General features: G+C 42.7%; 1 protein-coding gene across 1 annotated transcript in view; it reads left to right on the plus strand.

Moving 5' to 3' along the window:
* Positions 1 to 12,148, plus strand: part of RND3 (Rho family GTPase 3) — a 23,019-nt gene extending 10,871 nt beyond the window's left edge. The window contains exons 3-5 of the mRNA XM_004703829.2: positions 4,429 to 4,538; positions 7,940 to 8,074; positions 10,013 to 12,148. Coding sequence (XP_004703886.1) covers positions 4,429 to 4,538; positions 7,940 to 8,074; positions 10,013 to 10,264 — 497 coding nt within the window. The 3' untranslated portion in view covers positions 10,265 to 12,148. The remainder of the gene's footprint in view (positions 1 to 4,428; positions 4,539 to 7,939; positions 8,075 to 10,012) is intronic.
* The last annotated feature ends 7,339 nt before the right edge of the window (positions 12,149 to 19,487 follow it).

The raw sequence follows: 19,487 nt of genomic DNA on the forward strand, positions 1-19,487 counted from the left end.
ATAGAAAATAAACGAGGTCCCTGTAAGATATGCAAACAATCATTTATAATTTATCAAGGGTTCCTAAGGGTGGGAGGGGAAAAAGAGGAGCTGATACCAAGGGATCAAGTAGAAAGTACCGTAAATGTTTAGGAAATGTTGATGGCACCATATGTACAAATATGCTGGATACAATTGATGCATGGAATGTTCTAAGAGCTGTAAGAGTCCCTAATAAAGTGATTTTTAAAAAAGTCTTGGAAACTAACAGGCGCACTTCTTCCCTGGCTTAGACGGGGGTGAGGGGACAGATGTTCAGCTCCCTTTCTCCTGGTGCTTCTTCTAGAATTACCCTGGAAGCTTTGCAAGGGCATCTTAAGAAAACCATCCCCCCAGCCCCCCAGCCCATGCTTTATTCCTCTTTGTGTTTAGTTTAACTCGGTATTTGGAGACCTTTCTGGGGTGGGTGTAGGGATTAGGGGCAGATATTGTTCTTCTTTCCTGGGTTTACTATCTGCTCCTTACTTTACTGCCCCTGGCCTCCCCATACTACTGCTTCTCACTTCACAAGAGCAAGAGCATTCCTGGAATTCCATCCCCCCCCTCCCATGGTGAGTTACCCCACACATGCTCCTGAGTGCACTGTGCACTTCCCCTGTTTGCCTTTGCCTCCTCTTCTTCCTTTGTGCACTCCTTTGGACAGTGCAGGGACTTCCGGGGAAGATCGCATTGTGCTCAGGGCAAACACATCAAACAGGCCAGCTTTGTTTTGTTTGTTCCTCATGAATTTGTTTTAATGAGTGTGTGTGTGTGTGTGTGTGTGTGTGTGTGTGTGTGTGTGTGTGTGAATTAGGTGAAGGGCTTTGTGTTTCATCCCAGGCTATTTGTTTTTGAAGAACTTGCTTAGCTGATGAGTTGTTAGGTTGTTGTATTTGTAGAGGATATCCCTTTTTTTTTTTTTAATGCTGAAAATCAGTCAACATTCTCCCCTTTCCCTGCCCCTAAAATGTTTTGGTCAGTAGCTTATCTACCTCTTTATCTATCTATGTATCTAAAATGATGTCTTCTTTTCTCATGACAAATCATTCTTCTGGTTGGTGGTTAGGCAAATTATGCTTAGAACTAATAAAGGTGGCGATTATTTTTATTGCTACGTCTGGACGCTCTTGGTGATCTCAACCCAGCACTCTTCATTAGCAAAAGTAATAGGACGGATCAAAATGTCACTCCTAATTAGGTCTTGTTAAAGCTCTTTAAAAATTACCTCTCTCCCATCCACCAGCCAGGCGGTTTGTTTCTTGGGAACTTTTTAAGCCCCCTGTGCGTTTTCACTCAAAGCCTAACATCAAATAAAACAGATGTCTCCAAGAATTCTGTTTCCACTTGTGAAACCGGTTTCATTTGGAAATCAGGCCAAAGCCTTTGTTTTTTGCAGTTATTTGGGGATCTACCCGCTAAGCGCAGAAGCCAGCCCACTGGATTCTTGTAAACAGGCGTCTGAGGCTCCACAGCCTGCTGGAGACAAAGCTGGATCCCCTCTGTGCCCATAAGGGGGTGGGGGAGGGGAGGCACTGCACACAAAGGGAGGGGATCCTTGGCAGCCACGTGGCAATGGCCCCAATGGGGACACCACTGCGCTGGGTTTTCCCAGTCCTCCCAGTTCTAAACAGCTTTGCACTTCTCCAACTGTCCGTATTGATTTGAGGATCTGAAAAATGCGATTGCTCATAGATTTGAGAGCAGCAGTTAGGTATTCTCATAACCCAGCCTCTGAAGGTCAGGTCTGAAACTGGAAAGTATCTACAGAGAGGTCATTGCCTTCCTAGTGTGAGTGGATAACAAGAAAGAAAGCCCCTGACACTTGGTCTGGTCTCTGGTTTGGGGCTGCTCTGGCTTTTTGGGTCTGGGGATAAAGTCCTGTCTGGGGACCTGTGGAGGTCAGGCACTTGGGTTTCCCCCTGTAAATTGGAATTTTCTTATTGCCAGTTTGGGAAGAGATTCCTAAGTGTTTACGGCACAGAACCAGGAAAGGGTGACGTCGAGAACGTCTGAACTTCACAGAACTAGCTAACAGGGAAATAAATACCAATATGTCCATATATCTTGTTAAGTCATCTCGCTTTGACTCCTCTCCAACATGTTTCCAGTGGTGAACTGGTGATGAATCATTCTCTTAATCTAAGAGACCTTTGAATTGCTGAAAAGGCAGCCAGAGTTCATTATTTCAGAGATGACCCCAATCTAATCTGTCTGGTTATTGAAAATGGCTTGATTTGCCAATGCTAAATCCAGTAAGCTTTTGGAAACGATCGTTTACTTGGCAGACTCTGAGCCATGGGTGCTCTGTTTCCAGATGTGGATGAGGAGCTGCTGCAGCGGTGCGTGACAAACCCTGGTTTAGATTGTCTTTACTTGTTCACACTTTTCTTCCTGGTCCTGGGAGCATTCCTGTCTCCCTGCCTCACCGGGTCACACACCTGGCTGGAAGCTGTCAGGCGCATCCTTAGTACAGCCAGTGAGAAGGCCACAGGGTAGCCTGGAGGTTCCAGGGTGAATCTCAGGGACCCAGAAGAGATTTTCATTAGAAGTCACCTCCCTCTGAGCCAGTAACTTCTGGATCACCAGAGCAGACTCCTGGAAAGTTTTGTTGTGATAGGAATATAAAAGCTCATTTTAAAAGCTTCCTTGCCATCTTCCGCTCCTGTCGACTTTGTGGAGGCTTTGATTTATCAGGGGACAGTGTGTCATGTGTTTTCCTGCTAGAAAGAGAAAGTGATGTCAAAATGGAATTGGATTTCAAACAGACTTCGTGGTTTAGCTTTTCTCTCTCAACTCGAGAGTCAAAATATTGTAATGTATTTTGTAGCCAGTGAACTGATTTTCTCCTTTCTTTCTATTGTTTTAATGTTAAGATTCATGAAATACTGGACTACTGAGAGGGGGCCAAAAATAGCCACTGGGAGGGTTAGGGTCAGGGTCAGGGTCAGGGTTAGACATAGGGTAAAAAAATAGCTACTGGAATGCTGTATTTAATTTTATAGTCACTCCATTTTATCAAGCTTGACCTCCTGTAATGGCCCATCCTCTGGAATACTTAAAGAGAATCTCTAAAGACTAGAGAGTATTGCGGTTCCAACAGTTGGGTGGGTGGTAGCTTGTAGTGTTGGCATCCCTAGATGGTGCAAATGGGCCATGTACTTGGCTGCTAACTAAGAGGCTGGCAGTTTGAGTCCACCTCCCGAAAAAGTCTGGCTTTATAGGGATCAGCTGTTATAACCCGATGGGGGGCCGCTCTGCTCTAACACACACGGGGTCACCAGGAATCAGAATCAACATGATAGCAACCATTGCGGGGTGGGTTTTTTTTTTCCCTACACTGGACCAGGGAGAGGACTGGGCTTCCGTGCCAAAATCTTTGGATCATGACTCACTGTCAGTGTTAGAGATGGAACTGGATACAAAAGCGACCTACTCCAGTATGGCATTTATTACATTCCCTGTTCTTCACAGGAAGCATCTATATAAAGTTTGGGAATATATTTTGGTAAGCAAGCTCAAAGGTCAGTGGCTTATCTAAACTTGTCACTTTGGGACAGAGCTAGGACACGTATGTGGTTTACTGTGGTTCTCTTTCTACAGATGAACTGACCCTTCTTCCTCCCCCACCCTCCCACCTGGACTCTTCTATGACAGACGAGTTTTTAGTTCTGTTCTCAGGAAGGATCTTGGCTTATGGTGCTTGCCACCATTGGCTTTTACCAAGAGCAGCAACAACACACCCATGATGACCGTGCTGAAAACCCCCTGCCATCGAGTCTACTCTAACTCATGGAGATCTGACAGAACTGAGCGCAACTGCCCCATAGTGTCTCTGCGACTGTGGAACTTTATGGAGGAGCGGCTGCTCGTTTGAACCACTGACCGTCCACTTAGTGGCCTACAGCCAAGCCCATGTGCCACCACAGCGCCTGTAACAGCCGTACAAACGAAAAGCCATGAGCCATTGTGTCTGTTCTGACTCCGAGCGAGTTGATCCCACATTAAATTCCAGGCACTATCTGGATTATGTAATGCTCGACAGATATTGCCGGCATCTATATTTATGAATGAAGAAACTGTCACAGGGGACCCTAGTGCTATGGAGGAGATGGATTTGTACTCAAGACCTGGGTTCTCACTGGGCACTTTGGGCTTCTGATCTTTGAACCTGGTAGATTTCTACTCTGGGTCCCAGGTCCTCCCTTTGAATTCAGGGCAGACACGGTGATGATTTACTTATCTTCGGGTGGAGAGAAATCTATTACTAACCTGGTTTTTATTTGTTTGTTCACATTCTCTTTCAAGGATCCAGGGCTGACATTCAAGGGCTTTAGCTTGCAAGGGCAAGAGGGAAGGCATGGCAGACAAAGGGATTTCCATCTGAAGACATGTTTCTTCTTCTGTCCACAGGCTCTCCTTACTATGACAATGTCCGGCCCCTTTCGTATCCGGATTCCGATGCTGTGCTGATCTGCTTTGACATAAGTAGACCAGAGACTCTGGACAGTGTCCTGAAAAAGGCAAGTGCTGGGGGACAATGGGACAGCTTGGTGCTGGGCAACCTCTACAGTGGAAACGCAAAACCGGCAGGGGCGGGACCCGGCCACACAAGTGCTCACATAATGTCTGGCCTTGGGTTTTGTCGCTGGACACTGAAGAGAACAAGGTTGCAGCAAAACAAGGATCAAATAGGTCACTAGTGTTGACAATGAACCTGTTACAGTGTTTGTTTCCTAAAGCTACGGAGCAAAATACTCTTTTAAGAGCCTCCTTTTTAGTCCTTTTGGGAGAAGTGATGGGTAGCTAAAGAACAGTTATTTCTTCTTGCCGTCATACATGTTGGAGGAACCTTGGTGGCAGAGTGGTTACGAGTTGGGCTGCTAACCACAACGTCAGCAGTTTGCAACCACCAGCCACCACTCCAAGTGAGAAAGAGGAGGCTTCGTATTGCTGTCAAGAGTTCCCGTCTCAGAAACTCACAGGGCAGTTCTACCCTGTCCTATAGGGCCGCTGTGAGCCCGCATTGAGTGGAACCCTAGTCTTTAATTTACTTCCTTACTCCCTCCCTTTCTCCTTCCCTGTATGCTTCCTTCCTTCCCCTCCTTCTCTTCCTTCTGTTATGAAATTCATTCGCTCCACATTTATATTTGTACATTGAAATGAATGACAGGATCTCTGTTTTACTACAGACGCCACATCTCACTAAGAAGTTTGTATTAGAAACAGAAGGGGAGTAAACCCAGGAGAGGGCTCACTTTTCAGGCATCAGACAAGGTGACGAGGTCTCTGTGAGATACTAATAAGGAATAGTTGCAGTAAGCAGGCTCTAAATTACAAAGCACATACCCGGGGCCTGAATGCTAAGATAAGTGAGGCTCTGTGGGTGTCAAAGGGTCCAAGTGAAACTCTAGAAGGAGCCAGGCAGCAGCCAGAAGGAAGGGTCCAATGGCAGGGTGGTCACGGGTCTTCCGTTCCTGGGAGGTAGGGCAAGTCCTTTACTGGGTCTAGAAAGCAGTTATAGAAGTCACATGCTAATCATGGACTAGCAGTTATGAGCAACTCTATTGTCTGCCCTGACCTGCATGCTGTGGGGTCAAGAACCAGAGCCTCCAAAAGCGTCCTCCGCATTCCTTAGGCTGAGACTTAAAGGACGTGGTTGAGAACCCACAGCGGTGTAAGCCGAGTGGTAACCATCACGACCACATCAGGGCACTGATGGAATGCGAGGCTGGGAAGCATCCGTGCGGTTGGTCTGGGCTTTTTCCCTCCCCATTTGGTTCTCGTTTTCAGTGGAATGTGTTTGTATCCTGTGTGTTCCTATCAGTTTGTTTCCCTGTGGTGTGTGACTGCTTGTCTCTGTGTCAGTAGGAAATTAGCATTGGAAGGTGAACTGTGCCCCACCCCCTCCCCTGGGCTTCTTGTTAAACATTTACAAATACAGCGAGTTCATTGAAATGGGAATTTCATCACATCAAAGGCTCCTTTGGATTTTTTAACACCTTGTAGTTTCGAGTGCTATTGTATGTCGTCCATAAAGCATGCTAAGGTTTGTCAGATTCCAGCAAGAATCCACCTTTCCTGCCTCTCATGCTTGTCCACAAGACAGGCAAAGGGAGGCCAGAGTCGTTCTGCGGCTGAAGAACAACATACCAGCATGCCTCGCTCCTGTCTGTAGATAAAAGAGATGGCTTATTGACTGGGTTTTACTTGATGTAGTATCAGGTGATACATAATTTATGGCGGAAAAGCCTTGCTCCTGGTTTATTTGGCTTTTGTCTTTTAAGACCAAATGAATAGTGACTTGAGCCTTACAGATATTAATGAGCGTGCATTACAGCCACGTGAGGTGGCGGACTGGCGATAACCCCCGCCATGGTTTGTCTTGATTAATTGAATCCTTTTAAGCCCTTGAATAGCGAAGAGGTCTGAGTGACTTAAAACAGGAGAGATTTCTTATTTTATTTATTTATTTTTTTTCAAATTCACCTTCCAGTTTAACTCCAGGGCAACCTCGTCTGTAGTAGATGCTCCTAAATAATTCAGGGACGCGGAAAGGAAGAGAAGTCAGTGAACCAATTAGGTTCTTTATGGAAAGCACGCTGCTGTATGCAGCCCACTTTTTTGGCATTGTGTGCTTTGGGCTCAAGTTCATTGCTCCCAAACAACCCATAAATCTTGAGGTAGCTCTTCTGGTGGTCTTTTAAATTCTTACCTACTTCATCACCCTTGAAGTTATGAGACTTTCGGCTGTCATGTTGGCTCCCTGTGTCAGCAATCCCATGTGTGTCAGAAGCTAACTGTCCGCCAAAGGGTTGTTAATGGCTAGGTTCTGGGGATCAGATCACCAGGCCTTTCTCCCGAGGTACTGGGTGGAATCACACCTCGAACTTCTAATCAGTAGTTGATTTTGTCAACCCTTTGCACCCAGGTCATCTCCCAGGAAACATGAAACCCAAACGTAGAGACGCCAAACCAAACATTAGTCAGTGAAGAGTCAAGGACGACTCTGGCAGCCCCACGTGTTTCCAACACAGTACTTAGTAGGGAGCTTAATGACCTGTTTGTGGACGTGCGTGAGAACAGTCAGGCACCACATCCGCACCTCAGCCCCACTACCCTCTCCTTCCCTAGAGCCACAATGACTTCGGTGAACACCCTAAGCTCCTGTCTCTCATTCCGATGGTGCCTCCAGCTTGAGAATACGCAACTGCAAAAAGTTATCGTTGTAGAGAACACTTGACGAATTTTCTACTCGTGTATTTCTGAAAGCCCTGATAATTCATTTTAGGCCAGTAAACATCTAGCCAAATTGAACTGAATTGAAACATGTAACTGCTTATGCAACTTGAATCCACCTCAGGCCTCTGAGGCCTGGGAGCCAGATGCCTTCCTGGTAGGCCATCCAACGGTTCTTTGCAGATGTCACCGTCTGTGTCACTTCAGCCACTCAATGGGAAGCCCTTTGAAGGCAGGATGACTCCCTCCAGTGCCGAAGTAGAGATGACGCTCAAATGTCATGGGTGGAATGAGTGGATGCTTGTTCTCGTTCTGCCTCATTCACAGCCTCGCACACTGCGAAGTCCCAGCTCCGCATAGCCAAGGCTGTAGTCATTTGCTGGGAGATATAATTATTCTTAATGTAATGCACTTTTATCTTCCAGAGCTATTCCAATAATTAAGAAATTGTTGGAAGTAACTTCAGACACCGCCCAACAAGTCTTTTGCACTATGGACAGAGAATGAGTCACAGAGAGGGAGGATAGATGATAGGAGACATTCCCCTTCCCTAAGGGAGCCACATGAACAAGAAGCGCAATGTAATGTCTTCTTAGAAGATGACTACAAGTTTGGTTCTCTTATTATATGGGTGCCAGCACTTTGTTAACTTTTAACCCTTTTTTCTTTATTTGTGTCTTCACAGTGGAAAGGTGAAATCCAGGAATTTTGTCCCAACACGAAAATGCTGTTGGTTGGCTGCAAGTCTGACCTGCGGACAGATGTTAGCACATTAGTAGAGCTGTCAAATCACAGGCAGACACCGGTGTCATATGACCAGGTATGTATGCAATGGTGAATCTTTTAAAGAGTGAGCGAAAGAAGGCATCAATCAGAAAGGATTGGGTAAAAACCGGAAAATGAATCTCGAATGGTTCAACCAGTGGTCAACTCCAAGTTAAAGATCCTGCACTAAGGAGCAGGATGAACGTCATGTATGCAGATTGTGACCATCTGCAAGGACAAATGTAAGAATGTTGGCATTTCTACACCTGTGCCCTTACAGTGAGCATTTAAATGTGCCCCGTGTAGCCCTGAGCTCAGAATACTTTTAATATTCCTGAAACCAACCAAACCAAAAGAATCACCACCATCGAGTCCATTCCAGCTCACAGTGACCCTATCGGACAGGGTAGAACCGCACCTGTGGGTTTCCAAGACTGTACCTCTTTATAGGAGTAGAGACATTTGTCTTTTTCCCAAGGAGCAGCTTGTGGTTAGCAGTCCGACACTTAACCACCTTTTGGTGAGTAGCTTAACACTTAACCACTGTGCCACCAGAGCTCCCAAAACCTACAGAATGAACACTAAATGACCCAGAAGCAAGGTGTGACTAAAACTAGGTTATAGTGTGATACTGGACCCCGTCCAAAAGCTTCCCGATACTTTTCAATGGCTTCCTATATAAGGACTCATGTCTGTCCAAAAGTAAGACCGACTTGTCGATATGATATCACATGTGAACTGCTGCCCCATATGCTAACATATCAATAGACTCATATATATATTCCCCCACCAAGTACATACACGGCTACTCAAAGGCTCCCTTTTTCTATCTGTGTAACTCTGCTGGGTGTAATGGTAGATATTAGCTGTAAGAGAATGTGGTCAAAATCGAGAGAACTCATCCTACTTTATAGTCAATTACGCAATAAAAGACTGAAGAAAGAGGCCGCTGCCCCTCTCCAAACTCATGCTCAGGCATTTCCTCAATTTTTCAGACAGAAGGAGAATCTGTTCGGAAGTTCATTCTTTTGAAATCTGCTACCAAATTCGAAAAGGGGTTATGTGAGAATACTGAGCATTTATTCAGAAAGTGATTATTTAAATATGCTATTTTAATGCTCATACTCTTATTATTGTATGTATTGCTTGTATTGACCCCATTTAGGAATCATTGTGTGTTTCAGAAAGCTATAGATGTCCTAATAGTATCTGGACCCAAAGACACAATCTCATGAATTTCCAAATCAATTCTAAACTCCACCCCTTATCCCTATTTGTTTGTTTGTTTGTTTGTTTACTTCTTATGCACTAGCCAAGAGTGCCAGGGAAACTGAATGTCCCCTGAGGTGCTGAATGAAGCAGGCTGGATGGGCCGGATCCTCCTGCTGGAGCCATTGTAGAAAATGCCTAGCTTCTGTTCATGGTCTTCAGCTAACTTTTTCCAACGATGGATTATTGGCTGGTTTGCTTCCACCTGGAAGACCTAAGCCTCCAGTTACTCTTGGTTACAGTGCACAGTGACAACGACTCACCCTCTTAGTGCCTCTTCCTCCTGAGTCACTTCATAACTGAGCATTTGTGTCCCGCCCTCATTAGTTGGAGACCGAGTGACAGTAGGTTAGCCTGTGGCGCCTGTGAAGAAGAATGGAAACGGATTGTGTTGGTGATTGCGCAACTTTTAAAAATACCTTTAAGCCATTGAATTGTATTGCACACGAAGTGTGCGTCAATAAGATGGTTAAAAAAAAAGTATCTTTGAGGCATGCTGAGTCATGCATCTTTTCTTAGCCTTGACCTTGATTGTAACTATGTAGGAAGGAATAAAGTAACTGAAATTAATGCAGATGTGTATATTTCATAGCAATGCTTGGAAAACGCAGCTAACACTTTAGAAACCATTTGATGATGCACTGTCGTGTTCTGCTTATTAGAGGACATTTTCTCACTTTTCTCAAAGACCTTGCTGATGAGAATCCTTTCTTTCTCTTCTCAGGGGGCAAATATGGCCAAACAGATCGGAGCTGCTACTTACATTGAATGCTCATCTTTGCAGTCCGAAAACAGCGTCAGAGACATTTTTCACGTGGCCACCTTGGCGTGTGTAAACAAGACAAATAAGAACGTTAAGCGGAACAAATCACAGAGGGCCACAAAGCGGATTTCACACATGCCCAGCAGACCAGAACTCTCAACAGTTGCTACGGACTTACGAAAGGACAAAGCCAAGAGCTGCACTGTGATGTGAATCTTCTGTCGTGTTCAACAAGGACAAGGGAATCTAGTGTAAAAAACAACGACAACAAAACAAAAATGCCAAGGAAAAAGAAAAGTCTGAATGAAGGGTGGGACCCCAAACCCTCTAAACTGGAGGCTTGAGAGGCATTTGGAAGGATGCTCATCTTTGTGGAATCCTGTCCTTAGCCTCGGCATGTAGACAGTGGGGGGAAGTGAATACATTGAGTTTTGAATTGTGACTTGAAAAATATGCCAAAAACACAATGAAAACCCGAGAGACTGACGTGGCCTAGAGAGACAAGGAAGAAGAGGAGGAGGAGGAGGAGGAGGAAGTAAAATGACTGCCTCTGAGAAAGAAGAGAAATTACACTCTGAATGGTGCTTGCGTTTTCCTTTGTTCCAATCTATTCACGGATCTCTGCTTTGATTTCATGTTTCAGTGTTTTAATCTCCTTTACGAAAAAGTATATATTAATACACCGTCCTCACTGGGGAACCGGCACTGTGACCTTAGCGTTTAGTTTTCTAGAGGATGTGAGCTCATTTCCTCCTGGCTCATCATTAAAATGGAAATTGTATCAGGACCCATGGGGTATCCAGAGGAAAAACTTTATGAGGCTTTTGAAATCTTGCCTTCCTGAAGGTAGCTGAGCGAGATGGTTCTAAAGAAAGGCTCTTGCAGTCTGTCAGGATGTGGAGAGAGACCAGCAACGACAGAGATGCTGTAGATCCAGTAGAAAAAAAGAGGTGTTCATTTTTATTCAGTCCCATGGCCTGTTCATCATTGTGATTGTCAGTAAAAAGTGGTCAATTGCTCAATGTAATATTTTTGTGCTGTTTAGAAAAGAGGGTGTGTGGTTTTTCTGATTGTTGTGGTTTTGGGTTTGGTTTTTGTTTTCTTTTCCCCTGCCATCGTTGATAAAAATGCAAAGTCTGATGAAAGGTGTCTTGGTTTGACGTCGTAGAATGATCCAAGGTGGAAAAAATGGAAACAGCAGTAGGTACTGTTTCACCAGAAGAGGTAATGAATGAAGGACCCGAGCAGAAAGCACAGATTGTGGGTAAAGCTGGCTGGGGCGAGGCACCACGAGCACAGACACAGAGCAAAAGGCCTCGCTGGGATGCGTCTGACTGGAGATGGAGTGCTGAGCATGGCAGCGTCTGGGTGATTTGTTTCACCTGCTGGTTGAGTTCACTTTCTTCCAGTGAACGTTCGTAAGCGAAGGACTTGCTCACCCAAGCTTTAGGGAATCCCTAGAGGGAAAAGGATGTGTTTTCCACCCTGGCCCAAGAGTAGGACGTTTCTCCAGCTTCAGCCAAGGCTAGTGCTCAATACTTGACCGCTGTTGTCACAGAAAAGAACCAGCATTTAAAACAGTTTACAGGTACTTTTTGACCAGTTCTTTTAGAGCTTCTTTCAGAGAAGAAACCAGATCCGACCTATTTATCATTGCCGCTTGTTGAAAACGAGCTTTCTTCGCAGTGATAACGCTTCATTTTAGAAGTGTTGAAGCTGTGCTCCCGTTCCATTGTGGCAGGAGAGGAGGTGATGGAGATGCCAACCTTCAGTCCCATGTCTTACAAGCACTTTGTTCTGTCTCTGCAAGAAGATTCCATTCCATTCATTCCCAATGCCGTACAGATATGTTACCACCTGAATATGCTTTGGGTGATGCAGCGCTATGCTTTGGGCAGTATTACAAAATAGCTGGCAAGTGCTTTCTGTATTTAAGTATTGTAAAAAGAAAATAAGTTATAATTGTTCTCAAACAGAACTTTAGTTGCATTTTTTTTTTAAAGTTGATGTCACTTTGTATGTTTGTTTGGTCAATGTTTCTGCAGTATTTATTAAAACATACTTTTCTTTTTTTCTTCAAATAAAAAAGTAACCATGTCTTCGTCTAAATGTGACCTGTCTTTTTTTAATCTACTTCCCAGGCTAACTGTTGAGTTTTGTTCTTTAATAGACATGGCTACGAATTGAGTCTAACAGTGCCTGAACCTCTGGGAGGCTTTGGGTTTGTTTTGTTTTTTGGTTTTTTTTACTTATTCTTGGTAGTAGTTATAGTAGTTTCTTGGATAAATCAAAGCATATAAAGATTTTCATAGAACAAGGAAAAAAAGAGGGGCATAATTCAGCTTAAGGGACTTGATCATATATAAGACCCATGATAATGCCTTATAGAAAACAGGAATTATTACGGAAAATACAGAAGTTGCTTTGAATTCCTAACTATGGAAAGGGCTTCAGGAAGTGCATGGGAAAATTCCATTATCTTTTTACTCTGTGTTTCCACCAACTGTTTGAAGCCCCAGCATGATGTGGTCTCACGTCCATGTTGAGTTCTAACGGAAGTCTAGATTGTTGCACTTCAGCTTAGGGTCTGAATCTCAGTCTCTAACCTAGCCCTCTATCCGGCAGCACAGGTTCTGGCTCATAGCACCTGATTGTGCAGATGGCCAAGGACCACTAATTGGACCACTATTATAACAAGTGGATGTGCAAAAAGAGAAAGAAAAAGTGACCGTGTTTATGGTAGCAAATCTAACATATAGGCCAACATAATGTTCCTAAAGGTTTGAGAAAATCTAAGGATGGAGTGCTTTCTGACTAAAATGCCCCTGGTAGCATAGTCAAAGCCACCAGCCATCCAGTTAATGCATCCAGTGGCACTGGGAGAATGAGGAAGCTTTCTACTTCCATAATGATTTACAGTCTTGGAAACCCAGTGGGGCAGTTCTACCCTGTCCTATAGGGTAACTAGTGAGTTTTAAAAGAATCCTGGACTCCCATTAGCCATGTTGATTATCATTTCTTTGGTTAAACTCTTGCTCATACATTTCACAAAAATTTCCAAAGGTAGGAACTCAGAGATGCTTTTGGGACAGCTAATCCACTTCCTTCAAATAAAAACTAATCTTGGTGACTTGAAAAAAATCTAGAGGATTATTGCTTGGAAATAATTCTCAGAGGTTCAAAGCAAAGGGACAGCTGAGCCTCTAGAGTGAATAAACAAAGAGCTTGGACATGAAGGCAAACCTTAAAAGAAGTTTTTTTTAAAGCTCGCATGGCCAAAATGTTTAACTTTATTGGCCAAGTAGTAAGAAAATCAAAGCATTTTCTTAATCCTTGGCATTGTGTAATTTCTGAGCATAATGTCTAACTCAGGCTCGCAAGAAACTCATTTCTCGACAATGACTAGTGCAAGGGGGAAGTCAGCTGAGGTTCTGGTGCCCTCGGCAAATAGTGTTTTGCATTTTGAAGGCTGTACAGTAATGCTTCCTCTGGAGAATTGTTCTTTTTTGAGAACTTTAATTGGTTAACCAAAAAAATAAAGTTTCTCTTTCATCTTAAGCATAAATGCCTTCCTTTTCTCCTCTGACTTGCTTCGGCAAACATTTATTCTAAGCATTCTGTGAGCATTCCTTTCTATTGATTAATGATCCTGACTCAGGCTTTTTAAATACTAAGAGGGGGCGTTTCAAACTATTGAGTAAGACCTCAACAACGTAGCTGACCTCGACTAATCTTTCCAGGAATAGTTGCTTAGGAAAGCCTACACTTACAGGGAATGATTTTTAAATGCAAACAACTATTTCAGGGAACTATCTTCCTATTAAAAGGAATATTTTTTTTAAAGCACCTTATCCCTTAAAGATTCCAGATATTTTTGAAATGGCTTGCTGTCTTTTTTATGGATAATTTTGACATCAGCATTCCATTCTAAACCTTCCAGACATTGTTAGCTTGTTTTGATTTGGCTAATCTTCCATTCATGAAGGACTTATTGAGTGACTACTACATGCTAGGTCATTTTCTAGGCCAACTTTTCTTGCTGACACATAGCCAAGTCCCTGCTCCCAAGAGCTTATAATGAAGTAGAGAAAAACTGTTACAAGAATGTACCATGTTGGGTTATAATCTTCACGAACCTTAATTGTACATGTTGCATTGCTGAAAGCACAGAGCATGTAGCAAAGCCCATCATGAAATAACCACATATGTTAGAACACATAATGCTATGTAATATGGCGGCATGAAGAAAGATTTCCAGCTGCATTCCGAGAGTTGGGGTCTGTTTATGGTGTTATGGGAATGATACCAGTCATCACCATTATTTATATATTCTGTAGCTAGCTAGAGGTCCAGTAGAGAAAAACATTCCATAACAGATGAGTGAGACAGCCCCTCCTAGTCATTTGTTGTAAAATGTTCTGACATTTATCAAGGATCCCTGGTGACATGATGAGTTATGTATTGGGCTGTTAAGCACAAGATCAGTAGTTCAACACCATCAGCCGCCACTCCATGGGAGAAAGATGCTTTTCGATGCCTTTAAAGACTGAGACTCTTGGGAACACACAGGCGCAATTATAGGGTCGTAAAAGAGTTGCTGTGATTCAGAATTGACTCAGTGACAATTAAATGAGTACTAGGAGGTACCCCTCCTACCCAAACAAATAAACAACAACAACAAAAAGAGAAAAAAGCTCTGCTGGGTAGAGCTTTCGTAGTACTCATTGTTTCCTGCTAGGCAAGCATTGAGCAAATTGCTGTGAGTTAGTGCACCTAGTGGCATCACTTGGGAAGTTTCTCTCATCACAATAATTTTTTTCATAAAAGCAATTTCACTTGAACTTCATTTTTTGTGACGGCAAATTTAAGAGAACAACACATGACTATGAGATTTTGTTTCCTGCTTAGGAGAAATGCCACAGAAACTGTTGTGATGTTGAACACAGCTTACAAGGACAACACTATGGAAAAACTCAAGTGTACGAGTGGTTGTCTCATTTTGAAAAAGGTAAAATGTCGATTGATGACAAACCTCATTCTGGATGTCCGTCAACTTTCCGAACGGACAAAAATGTCAACTCATAGTACATTTGGAGTTCATTCCACCAGGTCAGACTGTTAATCAAACTTTCTAGTTGTTCTGAAAAGATTGTGTGGCAGTGTGCAACAAAAAAACGCCCTCTTTGTGACAGATGGGGGACTAGTTTTGCCACCATGACAGTGTACCTGCTCATGTAGCCATCTTAGTGCACCAGTTTGGGGCAATATTCAGCATGCCTCTCTTACCCCACACACCTTACTCACCTGACCTCGCCCTGTGCAAGTTTTTTTTTTTTTTCTGCACATGAAGAAAGATAAGAAACAACAGCGACTGAGGACATAGAAGAGGTAAAGAAAAAATGAGAGAGGTGCTTTCAGTCATCCAAACAAAAGAGTTTGAAAAATGTTTCTAAGAATGGAATCACAGATTTGAAAAATGTATTGTGTAAGAGAGAGTACTTTGAAGGTGACAGGTTGTTTTGTTTAAAAAAAATACATTTTTTGGGGGGGTATCACCTCCTAAAATCATTTTGAGGACAGTGAGTTGAGCAATTATCAAATAAAAATTATTCTCAGGGATTAAACCATATATAAGGTAATTATTACAGTAGCTTTGGGTGAAGATATAGAACCCAACATTGGTCTAATGTTAAAAATATGAAAGTCTTTCATGGAAGTCTAATATTTTTGCTAAATATTCAACGGTAATAAATTCAAAGATTTGTTTGATTCTGCCCACCCATGAGCACAGGGGAAAACCCGCAAGACAAACATTTTGAGGACCAGCAAAACCAATTCGAGTCTAGGGATTTTATTTTTAGATTTATTTTGGTTTTGGTTTTTGAAGGCAAATATTTGTGCTTTTCTTCTATCACTAAGGTGAGCTCTATTTAAAACATAAGTGAAAAAAAAGCTAGCTCACAACTAGAAGTGAAAGCTAGGTCAGTATATGGTCAACACATTGTCAAAGTCATGGCAAAAATGCCAATCTCACAAATTAAGTACCAGGCACTGTTCTAAATGAGTGAATGACAAAATGCCAATCATAATTGTAGGCTTGTACATGACCTTAAAATTGGTAAATTGTTGGAAGTCTAGTAGGAAAAAACATTTTTTTCAAGACAATATAAATAGCCCACCACAACGATCAACAGGAAGTTAAGTACCTTCAACTTTTTATTTCATAGATGGGAAAATGAATAATATTCTCCAGCTAGTAGCCAAGACAGCTGAGATTAGAAAGTCAGGCAGGGCATTTGGACCCTTGCAATTCCATACAGTCCCTGTCCTGACATCATTCTAACATAGAAAATATTTCCTATGTAGAGTGCATGAAAGCTGAATACCATGTCAATATAGCTGCTCTCTGAGCCAGAGTGTGGTTTAATCCATCCTGACCTTTCTAAGTCTGCAAGGTACTATCACTACCTTTTCCCACGTTTCTGACTGCTTCCTGTCTCCCAGCACTCTCTGATCCCCACTCTTCCCCCTCATCCGTTTCCTTTATCAGGGAACAGTGAAAGACTACATGAATGGTTGATACACGTGCTACATGTGACCTCTCGATCTGCAATACAGGCTCCACATCAATTATTCTACAAACTGTCAACCTAAAATGGATGCAATATATATGAGCATTGCAACAAAATATACATCTGTATATCAAAGGTTGTTAATAAGCCATTCTCCGGTCCTGATGCTGCATTCTTCTTCATATCATCCAGCCTCACTGATTATTTACCGATTGAATTAGTTTGGTGAGAGAATATAACCCTGATGCATACATTTCCTAATTTTAAACGAGGCAGTATTTCCTTGTTCTGTTTACACAGCTCGCTCATGATCCACTTACATGTTCCAGCGGAGCACAGTCAAGTCTAGAGTTTCCATTCTTCTCAAGGCTACCCGTACTTTCTTATGATCCACATTGTCAATAGCCTCTGCATAAGTAATAAAACACAAACATTTTGCTGGTAGTCTCTCATTTCAGCTAAATTCCATCTGACATCAGGAATGAATAGCCCTTGTTTCACATTATCTTCGGAATCTTGCCAGAATTTCCAGTAGTGCTCTCTCAATGTGCTATTGCAAAGACTGTTGAATGATCTTCAGGAAAATTTTCTTGCATGTGACAATAAAGGTAAAGTTTGATAACTTCCAAATGCTGTTTCGTCTCCTTTCTTTGGAATGGGTGCAAATATGGATCTCTTCCATTCATTTGGCCATGCTGTCTTCCAAATATCTTTTTTGGGGGATTTTTTTTCTAATCATTTTATTAGGGGCTCATACAACTCTTATCACAATCCATACATATATCAATTGTGTAAAGCACATTTGTACATTCATTGCCCTCAACATTCTCAAAACATTTCCTCTCTACCTAAGCCCCTGGCATTAGGTCCTCATTTTCCCCCTCCCTCCCCGTTCCCCCCTCCCTCATGAGCCCTTGATAATTTATAAATTATTATTTTGTCATATCTTTCCCTGTCCAACATCTCCCTTCACCCACTTTTCTGTTGTCCATCCCCCAGGGAGGAGGTCACATATAGTTCCTTGTAATCGGTTCCCTCTTTCCAACCCGCTCTCCCTCCCCCCTCCCAGTATTGCCACTCACACCACTGGTCCTGTAGGGATCACCCACCCTGGAGTCCCTGTATCTCCAATTCCTATCTGTACCAGTGTACATCCTCTGGTCTAGCCAGACTTGCAAGGTAGAATTCGTATCATGATAGTAGGAGCAGGGAGGAAACATTTAGGGACTAGAGGAAAGTTGTATTTTTCATCATTGCTACATCGCACCCTGACTGGCTTGTCTCCTCCTCGGGACCCCTCTGCAAGGGGATCTCCAGTGGCCTACAAATGGGCTTTGGGTCTCCACTCCACACTCCCCCCATCATTCACTATGGTAAGATTTTTTTTTCTGATGATGCCTTATACCTGATCCCTTCGACACCGCGTGATTGCATAGACTGGTGTGCTTTTTCCATGTGGGCTTTGTTGCTTCTGAGCTTGATGGCCACTTGATTAATTTCTTAACATAGACAAGCAATTGCTTCCCTGCTTCATCAGATTGTTGAAACGTTTCCATTGTAATTCCACCAATTCCTGGAGCCTTGTTTTCAGCTAATGCTCTCAGTGCAGCTCAGATGTCTTCCTTCAGTACCATTGGTTCTTGATAATACCCTTCCTTTTGAAATGGTTCAATATTGACCAGTTCATTTTAGTACAATGACTGTGTATTCTTTCCATCTTCTTTTGATGCTTCCTGCATCATTCAACCTTTGCCAGTAGAGTCCTTTAATATTGCAACCTGAGGCTTGTTCTTTTCTTCAGTTCTTTCCATTTAAAGTATGCTGAATATGTTCTTCCCTTTTGGTTTTCTAATTCTAGGTCTTTGCACATTTCATTATAATATTTGACTTTGTCTTCTCGAGCTGCCCTTTGAGATATTCTTTTCAGCTCTTTGACTTTGTCCTCCCCCCTTTGCCCCCCAATTTGGCAAATTTCAGAGTCTCTTCTGACATCTACTTTGATCTTTTCCTCTTGAATCTATTATTCATGACATAGCAGACCATGGTTTTCTGATTCAAAATAGTCACTACCAGTCCATATCATCTCACCAATGCCTAGAATATCGATCATGATGTGTCCTATTTTATTTTTGATGACTTTCAATTTTACTAGATTCATACTTTACACGTTTAACTTGCAGATTATAAATACACGTTTGCATCTGTTTCTTCTTGTTTTGAATTTTTCGTCATCAGGCAATGAAGTTCCAGAAGGCTTTACTCTAGCGAAGTCATTATGGTTAAGCCTACTTTGAGAAGGCAGCTCTCTCTCAGTTGTGTGTTGAGTGACTTCTGACCTGAGGGGTGATATGCAGATGACACAAACGTGCTTGCTGAAAGGAAAAGGGCTTGAAGCATTTGGTAATGAAGATCAAGGATTACAGCGTTCAGTATGGATTACAACTCAATATAAAAAAACACAAATCTTCCCAAATGGACCAATGGGTAACATCACAATAAGGGAAGAATTGACTGAAATTGTCAAAGATGTTTGTCTTGCTTGGATCCATAATCAATGCTCCTGGAAACAACAGTAAAGAGCTCCGATGGCATACTGCATTGGGTAAATTTGCTGCACCATACGACCTCTTAAAGGGTTGAAAATCAAGGATGTTACTTTGAGAACTAAGGTATGGCGATCCAAGCCATGGCATTTTCTTCTTCTTTTTTAATCATTTTGTTGAGGGCTCGTACAACTCTTATCACAATCCATACATACATCCACTGTGTCAAGCACACTTGCACATTTGTTGCCATCATCATTCTGAGAACATTTGCTTTCCACTTGAGCCCTTGGTATAGCTCCTCATTTTTACCCCTCCCTC

The sequence above is a fragment of the Echinops telfairi genome, unplaced genomic scaffold (assembly GCF_000313985.2).
Source record: "Echinops telfairi isolate 266 unplaced genomic scaffold, ASM31398v2 ScPeMD7_4;HRSCAF=17, whole genome shotgun sequence".
Lineage (NCBI taxonomy): Eukaryota > Metazoa > Chordata > Mammalia > Afrosoricida > Tenrecidae > Echinops > Echinops telfairi.